We start from the raw sequence: 12,008 nt of genomic DNA, 5'->3' as shown, positions 1-12,008 counted from the left end.
CCAAAAAAACCAACATAACTAAATAATTTTAAAAAACATTGAAATATCCTTTTTTTTAAATATCGTATTTATATTTAATTGATCATCATTAATCAGTCTCCTTCTCCCTCTTAGTCTTTAGTTTTAGTTAGAGTTTTACGGCTCTTGCAACACAATAAGGTCATATAAGTGCCGAGATTAGAGATGTTACAAGAGAGTAACAAACGCTAAAAAGAAAGAGGGGAGATAAAGACGACAGACGTTTGATAGGAAAGAAGGAGCAAACCACACCAGAGCACCCGCCAACCATCCATTTTCACTCAGTAAGTTACTAGACAAAGACAAAAACCAGCAAAAAAAACACCCAACAAACTTACTTTGAATTTCTATGGCAGTGTTAAGAGTGTCAATAGCGGGCTGACAAGGACTTCTCTTCAGTTCTTCGTCTCGGATAGGCGGCAGCTGTGAACATAGGAGACACAGAATAAAACACTTGTCCAAGACTTAAACAAAAAAAACCCATGAGGATTGTAATCCCGTACATATGGTTTATAAGATAAAAGTCCTTTTGAAACTACTTTGGATCCTACCCCTCCTATTCTTTTAGCATTTTAGTTTTACTAAGAGTTTTACGGCACTTGCAACACAATAAGGTCATATTCACATAAGTGCCGAAGATTAGAGGTGTTACAAGAGTGTAACAAACACAAAAAAGGAGAGAGATCAGGACAATAGATGTTTGATAGGAAAGAAGGAGCAAACCACTCCAGAGCACCCGCTGACCCCAGCACTGACCCTGGATGGTGTGCACCATGTTAAACAGTTTGAAGTGTGTGTGTGTGTGTGTGTGAGTGTGTGTGTGTGAGTGTGTGTGTGTGAGCATGTGCGCGCGAGTGTGAGTGTGTGTGTGTGTGTGTGAGAGTGTGTGTGAGTGAGCGAGTGACTGAGTGTTTGTGAGTGTGTTCGCGGCGCGCGTATGTGTGTGTATGTGTGTGTGTGTGTGCGAGTGTGTGTGTGTGTGTGTGTGTGTGTGTGTGTGTGTGTGTGTGTGTGTGTGTCTGCGAGTATGCGTGCGTGCGCAAGTCTGTGCATGCGCACACGTGCAAGTGTGTGTGTGTGTGCCCACATGTGTGCATGCATACGTCCAACTATACTTTCATACTGTCACTACTAAACAGAGCAGCACAACGGGCCACACTTTACCTCGTCGCCCAAAAGGGCCCGGACGGTCAGCTCAGCCGACGCGCAGATACTGGGGATGTCGTAGCCCCCCTCCAGCGCCAGGACGATCTTCCCGTTGGCCAGTGACATCAGTTCCCGTGTCATGTGTCCAAAACCTGCGTGGAACAAAACAACGACTTTTAGTTTTTTAGCTTTGGTTGGAGTTTTACGCCATTTGCAACACAAATAGAAAAGAAGGAGAGACAAGAACAGTAATTATTTTAAAGAAAAGAAGGGGGCATACCACATCATGTTTTATTGTTTTAGTTAGGTTTTACAGCACTCGCAACTGCATAAGGTCATATGAGCGCCAAGGGGTGGATGCCAACAGAAGATTCCAAACGCGAAATCAGGCTTACTCTGCTCTCCTCTCTAGCCTCAACAGCACAAAGTCTGCTTCGACTATCAAGGCACCACAGAAATAGCAGTTCACAAGAGAGTGACAAACATACAAAAGAAGTAGAGGAAAATGACGATAGTAAAGACTCAGAAAGAAAAAGCAGCAGTTCCCCGTCTGTTGGAAACAACCCAACGTATTTTTAGTTTTAGAAATGTTTTATGGCACTTGCAACACAATAAGGTCATATAAGTGCTAAAGATTAGAGGTGTTACAAGAGAGTAACAAACACAAAAAAGAAGGAGGGGAGATAAAGACGATAGATGTTTGATAGGAAAGAAGAAACAAACCACATCAGAACATTCGCCAACCACCCACCAGTACAAAGTGATTCATGAAGCGAAATGTAAGATTTCCTTCCATGAGGGGGGAGACAACGACGACACACACACAACCTAACATACAACATAAAGGTCAACAAGCTAAAGTGCACAAGGGCAAGAGTGAGCACTACTTGCACGTACATTCCGGGGACAGCTCGTATCCTCCCAGGGCCGTGGCATGACCCTTGGCGGCATCGTAGCCCGCGGAGACCAGAACACACTCCGGGTTGAACTCTCGGGCAATGGGCATCACCATGGTTCTGTCAGCATACGGAGAAAACGGGGACATGTCACTCACAGCTCTACACTTTCTCTACTTAACAATGATAATAATAATAATAATAATAATAATAATAATAAATAATAAGACCAATGCATCTGCAGATGAGAACATTATTATTAAAGCAAAATAAAAGAATCAAAGGTTGAGAAGGCCTTCTCACTCGTATGTCAGTTCTTGTATTGAAAACACACACACACACACGCCACCTTCTTTTAAAAAATTAAAAGAAAAAAAATAAAATAAATATTAAATAAAATTTTTAAATTTTGAAAATAAAAAGCCACAAAGCTCTCCCAAAAACAAAAAACAATTTCAGCAAATCATAATTCCTGAGCGAAATTAAACTGAGGGCCAAAGTAAAATTCTTGTGGAGAAATGACCAAACTCAATGTCTTTAATATACAAGTTCCTCTCACATGCTCAACATAGCCGTTCCACTCACCTGAAAGCGGCCAGATACTCGGCGTCTCCCATTGGAGGGTTCAGACTGCCACCGAAGGCGATGTTCACGTTGAAGCCCGTGCCCGCCCCCTCGCCACACTCCTCTGGCGCCCCGGTGCCAGGGAAAAAGTTGCCATTGTCATGGCGATGAATAGATATGTACAGAATGTTGGGGTCATCGTAGAGCATCTTCTGAGTTCCGTTGCCATGATGCACATCCTGTAAAACAAGAGTTGTTTTTTTTAAAATCTTTCGGCCTTAGAAAATACAAGAACTACCTCCTGTTTTAGTTTTAGTAGAGGTTTTACGGCGTTCGCAACTGCATAAGGTCATATGAGTGCCAGAAGATAAGAGCTATTACAAGAGAGTAACAAACATAAAAAAAGAAGAAAGGGAGATATGGACGATAGATGTTTGGTAGGAAAGAAGAAGCAAAACACACCGGAGCACCCGCCAACCAACCACGAACTATCTCCCTGGCGATGAACAAACTCTCTCACACAAAGACGAACACAACAGCCACATTGTGCTGTCTTCTCTCATCACGTTAACAATACAATAAGGTAGTCTCCGCCTAAGATCCCGGTGCTCGGGAACAAGGAAAAAGCGGGATTTTAGGCGAACTGGGATCTTAGCAAACGAACCCAGAGTAGAATCTACTGTGACCCATGTTCAAGCTCACAATCAGTAAAATGGTCTTCCTCCACTCTAAAATGAATTGACGTGACTCCTGGGTGGGTTTAATAATAGATAATAATAGATAGCATTTGTATAGCGCAAATCCCCGCTCAACAGCAAGCTCTATGCGCTTCACAATCTATACTAGTACCCCAGCAGACCTGAGAGAATTCTGAAACAACCTCAATTTCCTGGGAAGCATACAGTGCAAGCATCCATTTATATGCGCTAAAACACAAACATACTGACAAGATCTTTCGCTGTCAATGGCCACGTACATATTTCCACCTGGCTGAAGTGAGGAAAATTCGTGTAAAGTGCCTTTCCCAAGGACACAATGTCGGGCCCGCGGCTCGAACCCCTGAACACGCAACCTCAAGATTACGAGTCCGGTAGCCTAACCATACCAGAGCACCCGCCAACCACTCACATTGGAGTTGAGATTTGACCCCTTTGCCACAAACGTACTACAGTGACTACCAACAACAAAAGTTCTCGTCAAGCACAGATCACTTACCCAGTCCACAATAAGGATTTTCTGAAGCTTCCTCTTTTCCTTCAGCTGCTTGGCTGCTATGGCAACAGAGTTGAAGTAGCAAAAACCCCTGAAAGACAAGTTGGCGCAAGTTGGATCATATTATACTAGAGCTGGGTACTTCAGTTCTACTGTACAAAACAACTTGACTCGTTCTAGAACAGTTTCTACTGAAACTCAAGACAAAACTACCAAAAACAAATCCCCAAAATATGTTCCCTCACCATGGTATTTCTGTCCAAAATATGAATAAAGGCAGCTTGTCTTAAAAAGGCATTACCACTGAAAATCTTTAAAATCATCCTTCCAAAAGATTTAGATGTTATCCAATAGTTTTCTTCCTTCCCCTCTACACTAAAGGGCCTCCAGTTGTTTCCCTTGACACATCACTACCACAGATAAGACCTGAGGATAGATATAAATAGCTTTTCATCTTATGGACTGGTGCATTGTGTGACAAAGTTCCTTACATCGGCGTGTCTTGTTCCGCGTGATGGCCAGGAGGTCTCACCACTGCAAAACCATTCTGAAATATCAGGAGGAAAAACACTTAGAATTATATTTCTTTTAGTTTAGTTTTAGTAAGAGTTTTATGGCACTTGCAACACAATAAGGTCATATAAGTGCCGAAGATTAGAGGTGTTACAAGAGAGTAACATACACAAAAAAGAAGGAGGGGAGATAGAGATGATATATTTTTTTAATAGGAAAGAAGGAGCCAACCACCCACTCTGACACAAGACTCAAACTCTCACCGTGTCATACAATGGCAAAACACTTAACTTTATCTGAATGCCCTGGGGTCATTTTGTACCCTTAGGGTTGTTTTCTTCACATTTTAGAATACTTGTAGTACAAAGATCTCTCTGAAACATTCAGTATTTCTCAAAAAAATCATTTTGACAGACCGCTACACAAAGCGAATGGATCAGATTAACGAGTAAACTTCCTCTTTGGAAAGTGGTGGCACAGAGTTCCCCACGTTGTACGGATACGATAGTAAAACACGACGTACGGATAGGGTCAACCATCGCCACATGTGCTGGCAGTAGAATAAAATGTTAACTACTGAAAGACAGGGTGTGTGTGCATGTGTGGTGTGTGTGTGTGCCTGTGTGTGTGTGTGTAATTGAGCAAAATAAAACCCTAACTAATTACCTTGAGGTCTCCTGCAGCAACTCGGCAGGCCAGCTCAATGACACATCCAGCAGCCTGATGAAAGGACAATCAGCAATATATACACTTTGGACACTGAGTTGGTGAAACGACAGTCACCCTCATAAAACACAATTGTGAGCCGTGCTGACAAAATGAGTTACTTCTCGCAGTCCACAAAAGGAGACATTGGCCAAAAATTGACACTCGGGTCAAATTTATAGATTGTTCTATTGATGCCACATTCTGTAAGTATAACATACCTTTTATTATTTCATACTTATATATTGTACAAACTTCACCTATAAGTGTGATGTATCTATTTCCTTAAGGCCTGAATCCGAGAAGTACTCATTTTGTCACCACGCTTCACAATTGCTCTCATCAACAAAGTCACTCTTATGAAACACAACAGCTCTCATTTACACAAGAGATCTTAAAACAAAACCTTTGAACAATCTATTTTACAACCAAAAAAATTCATTTATTTATTTCACAATCTTCGATCGAAAATGTACTCACGGTGCGGGCCGCTGTTGAGGTATACAGTTCATTCCACACGGTGTCCGAGTCGACGCCAATGCCTCCACAGTAGAGTAAACAAAACTTCTTGGACGAGCTTTCTGCATGACGAAACAAAAGAAATAAACAATGTTTCATTTCATTCGGGGGAGAAAAAAAAAATTCTATTATCAAGTGCAAGCAAAGTATCAGACAAAGCAAAAGTAAAATGATGAATACGCAAACCAACACCTTGGGAAAAAAATAGAAACAACCAAACTCTTTTGTATTTATTATAGTAGAGGGTTTTACGGCACTCGCAAGTGCATAAGGTCATATAAGCGTCAAGGGGTGGGTGTCAACAGAGAAGTCTTTACAGGGAATCAGACTTAGACTGCTCACCTCTCTAGTTTCAACAGCACAAGGTCTGCTTTAACTATCAAGGCACCCCGGAAATAGCAGGTCACAAGAGAGTGACAAACATACAAAAGAAGTAGAGGAAAATGACAATAGTAAGGATTAGGAAAGAAAAAGCAGCAGTTCCCTGTTGTAGATCAGGCACAGTTATGAGCGTGACATGAATCAGCCCATTTTCTACTGCACTTGAACTAGAAATGTCCCCCCTTTGGGAATGGCCGAAAGACACTACAGTCAGTGGCACTGCCCCGGGGGGTTACCAAACTCTTGCACTACTGTATTTACCATCACCAATACAAGTACTATCGTAACAATAACCAAACAACAGAAAATGAAAAGAAAATCTTAAGAAGTATGAATTATCAAACCAAGAAATAAATGGTGAGACGCATTGTTCTCCCAGACACCCACCCCACCCCCTTAAAAAAATCTTTTAACTCTCTGCCGACACATATGTCCGATCAGCACATTATTTCCACCCATTATACACAATTCCGAAACACGAATTTGCATTTTTGGCAGCAAATGCATTGTTTGCCAGCCGTCAACAAAACCAGACGGGACATGGTCAGAAACAACAAGATCAGAGAAATGGAGGGAGCAACACCTGTCCTCCACTACATTCCAAGGTAAACAATCAGGTGGTTTGGACATCTCACATGTATGGCACCTAACCAGCTTGCCAGTAAAGTCTACTACAGGAAAGTATCAAGGTACAAGGCAAGAGGAAGACCAAGAAAGACCTGGATCCAGGGTGTGAAGGATACCCTAAGAACATTCAATATCCCACCCAGCCAGGCCATCAAACTTGCTAGAGACAGGGAGCTCTTTCTCCCCTCAACGCCCTAGAGGTACAAGAGGACAGAGAAAGTAAAGTAAGTATTTTTCGACTGACAGACATGTTAGTTAAGTTTTAGTAGGAGTTTTACAGCACTAGCAACACAATAAGGTCATATAGGTGCCGAAGACTAGAGGTGCTACAAAAGAGTAACAAACAGAAAAAAGAAGAAGGGGAGATAAGGACGACAGATGTTTGACAGAACAGAAGAAGCAAACCACACCAGAGCACCCGCCAACCACCCACACAGACATGTTACAACTAGCAGGGGAAAGGACTTACCAAAAAGCTTCTGTCTGTTGTAGGGATTGCCTCCAAATATGAGGGAGTACTGCTCCGAGTGGCAGCTCTGTAGCTCTTCCACTGTGGCTTTCTTTGTTCGTATTTTCTGTGAATACATAACACCAGACAATGTGAACACATAACACCAGACAATGTGAACACATAACACCAGACAATGTGAACACATAACACCAGACAATGTGAACACATAACACCAGACAATGTGAACACATAACACCAGACAATGTGAACACATAACACCAGACAATGTGAACACATTGTGTTGCAAGTGTCATAAAACACTTACTAAAACTAAAAAGAGAAATGCATGTCAATGAAAAAATTTGGGACCTGAAATGAAAAAACATTCGCTGTGTGCATTTTTCAGATGTATGTATATGTTCGCTATCCGAACGCTAACCTGTAGGCTACATGCATTTGTTATTTCTGCCATTATTCTCAACTTGCCGAAAACCTTTCTCATCACTACATGGCATTGGACAGGAGGGCGAGAGCCCAGATGTTGCTGGATCAATAACAGCAACCAAAAAACTTTACACAATATAAACCAACCAACTTTTACTTTACTGTTATCCGCCGCTTATACCCTTTTGGGGGTCGCGGGAAAAAAGAGACATCTAAAAAAAACTAATGGAAGAAAGAAACCAACCAACAAACCCAAAAAAACAAATACACACACACAACAACAACAACAGCAGCAGCAACAACAACACCAACACCATCAGCATCACCACCATCACAACTAACAACAACAACAACAACAACACCAACTACAACAACACCACCAACAACAACAACAACAACACCACCAACAACCACAACAACCACAACAACCACAACAACCACAACAACACCACCAACAACAACAACATCAACAACACCACCACCACCACCACCAACAACAACAACAACTACAACAACCACAACAACACAACCACCACCAACAACAACATCACCCCCACCAACACCACCACCAACAACAACAACACCAACAACACCACCACCAACAACAACAACAACACCAACAACACCACCAACCACCAGTTTACCTCACAGCGACCCTCCAGCCCTGTCTCAGTCAACCTGTTCCAAATGCTGTGTATGCGTCCTGCATGCTCCAGGTGGTTGTTATGATCATTGCACGTGCACCTGTGGTTCAGCATAGCCGAGTCGTATGCCAAGCCTGCAACCACAACCAAAGAAAGGTTGCAAATAAATTATTTTTAGCAACAGACATATTTTTTTTAAAAATCCAAAACGGTTCAAATACATTTCACAGCTCTTAAATCCAATTGAATCTCGAGGCTTAGTTTTAGAGGGTGTTTTGGTTTTTTGTTTTAGTAAGAGTTTTACGACGCTCACAACTGCATACGGTCATATGAGAGCGCGACAAAAAGAGTAAGTGTTTTACAGCACTTGAAACACAATAAGGTCATATAAGTGCCAAAGATTAGAGGTGTTACAAGAGAGTAACAAACACAAAAAAAGAATGAGGAAAGATAAGGATGATAGATGTTTGATAGGAAAGAAGAAACAATTTGGAGGCTGAGTTCCCTGATTTCAGAGAAAATGAAAAACAAGTCACCATGAAAAAAAAAATGCAATACAAAACTTAAGTCAGAAAATAACCGTGTAAAAATCTTAAATTGGTTTTCAGATCAAACTCGGAATAAAAAGTTTTTACAGAAACCAAACATGATTATTTCTCCAAAGTAAAATCATATCTCAAAGACGAGCAACAAAATTTTAATGTTTGTTAATCTTTTCTAAAAAATAATTCCTTATCATACCCATGCCCACTGAGCTCCTGGGTGCCCTTTCATCATTTTAACCCTATCAGTACGCCCTTGGGTCATTTTGTACCCCCGGGGTTGTATTCTTCACAATTTAGAATACTTCTTGAGCGAAGATCTCTTTGAAACTTTCAGTATTTCTCAAAAAATCATTTTGATAGACTGCTATTCAAAGCATACGGATCGGATTAACGAGTAAATTTCCTCTTTGGAAAGTGGTGGCACAGAGTTCCCCGCTTCGTATGGATACGATAGTAAAACACGAAGTACGGATAGAGTTAAAAAGTGTCTAAAAAGCTCCAATGAACGGTGTTGGGACAGACTTTTCTTCCTTTTTTCAGGACAGCTGCTCCTTGCCCTGACCTCAAAAGTCCCATTACAATCAACTACAGGGGAAAAAAGTATGGGTGACTGGTCCACATATAACAACTAAATGACTGTCGAAAAGAACTCCTGTCATCTGGCAGAGCAACTTATTTCAAGAAAATTAAAATAATGATAGAAAACAGTACTCATAGAGCGCCCATTCACACTCAACAGCAAACTCTATGAGCATCACAGCCGCCAGATGACCGATCTGTCAGCCATTGAAGGGCTGGTCAGTAACATGTAAATTACACCCACCCCCGTAGTAGTTCAGGCACAGATATGAGCAAGACATTGTTGAATCAGCCCATTTAAATTATACTGTGCGTAAGAACGAGAAATGCCCCCCCCCCGGGAATGGCCTAAAGACACTTTTTCAGCCAGTGGCACCGTTTTACGGCACTTGCAACACAATAAATTCATATAAGTGCAGAAGATTAGAAGTGTTACAAGAGAGTAACGTACACAAAAAAGGAGAGAACAGGATGATAGATTTTTTATACGAAAGAAGAGCATCTGCCACCCACACTCATACAGGACGAATCGACTCACCGGTGGTAAAAGTATAGGTGACTGGCCCGGTATCCTGCGCGGACTGCGGGGGCATGGAGAAGGTGACCAGAGGGCTGGACTGTGTGCGAGACAGGGGTCTGTGGTGCGAGGGCCCGCGGTGCCGGGCGCGGCCCGCCTCTCTGTGCGGGCTCAACAAGGCCTGTGTGTTCTGCGAGCTCTCGCGCTCCGACAGCTGAGGCGGCTGCTGCTCTGAGAGGCCGGTCACTTCGGGGGCTGGGGGAGACTCGCTGGGGCCCGACACGGGGGCTTCTTCCATCTTCCCCTCCAGGCTCTCCGCCTCACGACACTCCTTCATCTCCTACGATGTGAACAAAGTAGTAATATCAGATTAATTTAAGTAAGAGTTTTACGGCACTTGCAACACAATAAGGTCACAGAAGAGCTGAAGATTAGAGGTGTTACAAGAGAGTAACAAACATAAAAAAGAAGGAGGAGAGTTAGTTTTGGTAGAGGTTTTACGGCGCTCGCAACTGCACAAGGTCATATGAGCGCCAGAAGATTAGAGGTGTTACAAGAAAGCAACAAACATAAAAAAGAAAAAGGGGAGATAAGGACGATAGATGGACAAAGTAGTAATATCCGATCAGTGAACACATTCTCTCTCACAGTGATAAAGATTACAGATTCTTACAATCTTTTCTCCGCCTCACGACACTCCTTCATCTCCTACAGCAACGACAAAGTAGTAATATCAGATCAGTGAACACATTCTCTCTCAGTGATAAAGATTACCGATTCTTACAATCTTTTCTCCGCCTCACGGCACTCCTTTCCTACAACGACAACAAATAGGGTTTTTTTTAGTTTTAGTAGAGGTTTTATGGCGCTCGCAACTGCATAAGGTCATATGAGCGCCAGAAGATTACAGGTGTTACAAGAGAGTAACAAACATAAAAAAGAAGTAGGGGAGATATAGACGATAGATGTTTCATAGGAAAGAAGAAGCAAACCACACCAGAGAACCCGCCAACCACCCACAGCAATTACCTGTGCTAATTTGACCTCTGTCTCTTCATCAACGTTCTCCATGTGACTCTTGCTCCCTGACCGTTGTAACACTGTTTGACGGATGTGCTGCAAAATAAACACGTATATAGAAACAACCATATAAGAGGGGGGAAAAAATAATAATCTTCGTTACCAATAGTTAAAACAAATTCCTTTTAACAGAATGATTTAGGAACATATTAAATGTTTAATAAAATCTGTTTGACGTAAAGCTTCTGATTTTTGATATACTGGTCATTTCTTCCCTCGTACACACACACACATGCACACATACACAAACACATACACACACATACACAACAACACCATCATTATTCATTTAAGGCCAAGTCACCTGTTTGACGTAAAGCTTCTGATCTTTGATATACTGGTCATTACTTCCCTCGCGTGGCGCGCACGCACACGCACACGCACACGCACACGCACACGCACACACACACACACACACACACACAACGACACCATCAATAAAATTTCCCCTTGTCACCTGTTTGACGTAAAGCTTCTGATCTTTGATATACTGGTCGTGTTGCTGCTGCAGAAGTAGATTTTGCTGTTGGAACACACCCAGTGGTAGGGGGGCTGAGTGGGTGCGCCCCAGTGGTCTGTGTCTGCGCCAATGAGAGAAGGGGAAAAAACAACAACGGGTTAGTTTTAGTTTTAGTAAGTGTTTTACGGCACTTGCAACACAATACCGTCATATAAGTGGGGAAGATTAGAGGTGTTACAAGAGAGTAACAAACATAAAAAAGAAGTAGGAGAGATATTTGTTTTAGTACAGATTTTACGGCGCTTGCAACTGCATAAGGTCATATGAGCTCCACAAGCCTAGAGGTGTTACAAGAGAGTAACAAACATAAAAAAGAAATAGGAGAGATCAGGATGATAGATGTTTGATAGGAAAGAAGGAGCAAACCACACCAGAGGACCCGCCAACCACACACAGTGAAGAGTTTTACGGTGCTCGCAACTGCATAAGAATTCCTGTAAGTCTGTCCCCGCAGTTTTGTGCAAAAAAATTATGAAATTAAGCACAAAGAGCCCAAAGATGTGAAATTATGCTATTCTGTTAATTTGAACAAAGAACAGTAAAGGAAAATAATCAGAAATTATGCACACAACAAAATGATTAAATTTTGCTAAATTATGCGAGGTACATAAACCCCGGGGACAGGCAGTAAGTAGAAGAGATCGGGG

At 42.0% G+C, this 12,008-nt stretch overlaps 1 protein-coding gene across 1 annotated transcript in view; it reads right to left on the bottom strand.

Moving 5' to 3' along the window:
* LOC101851254 (histone deacetylase 4) overlaps nucleotides 1-12,008 on the bottom strand; it is a gene marked incomplete at its 5' end in the record, with an annotated part of 42,804 nt that overhangs the window by 2,455 nt on the left and 28,341 nt on the right. The window contains 13 exon segments of the mRNA XM_013080178.1: nucleotides 357-441; nucleotides 1,183-1,316; nucleotides 2,062-2,180; nucleotides 2,646-2,863; nucleotides 3,840-3,927; nucleotides 4,328-4,383; nucleotides 5,016-5,069; nucleotides 5,535-5,635; nucleotides 7,051-7,156; nucleotides 8,121-8,254; nucleotides 9,783-10,101; nucleotides 10,791-10,877; nucleotides 11,299-11,422. Of these exon segments, the coding sequence (XP_012935632.1) occupies nucleotides 357-441; nucleotides 1,183-1,316; nucleotides 2,062-2,180; nucleotides 2,646-2,863; nucleotides 3,840-3,927; nucleotides 4,328-4,383; nucleotides 5,016-5,069; nucleotides 5,535-5,635; nucleotides 7,051-7,156; nucleotides 8,121-8,254; nucleotides 9,783-10,101; nucleotides 10,791-10,877; nucleotides 11,299-11,422 (1,625 nt within the window).

The sequence above is a fragment of the Aplysia californica genome, unplaced genomic scaffold (assembly GCF_000002075.1).
Source record: "Aplysia californica isolate F4 #8 unplaced genomic scaffold, AplCal3.0 scaffold00077, whole genome shotgun sequence".
Lineage (NCBI taxonomy): Eukaryota > Metazoa > Mollusca > Gastropoda > Aplysiida > Aplysiidae > Aplysia > Aplysia californica.
Note: the sequence above shows the minus strand (reverse complement) of the source record. Positions and strands in the feature narration are given on the sequence as shown.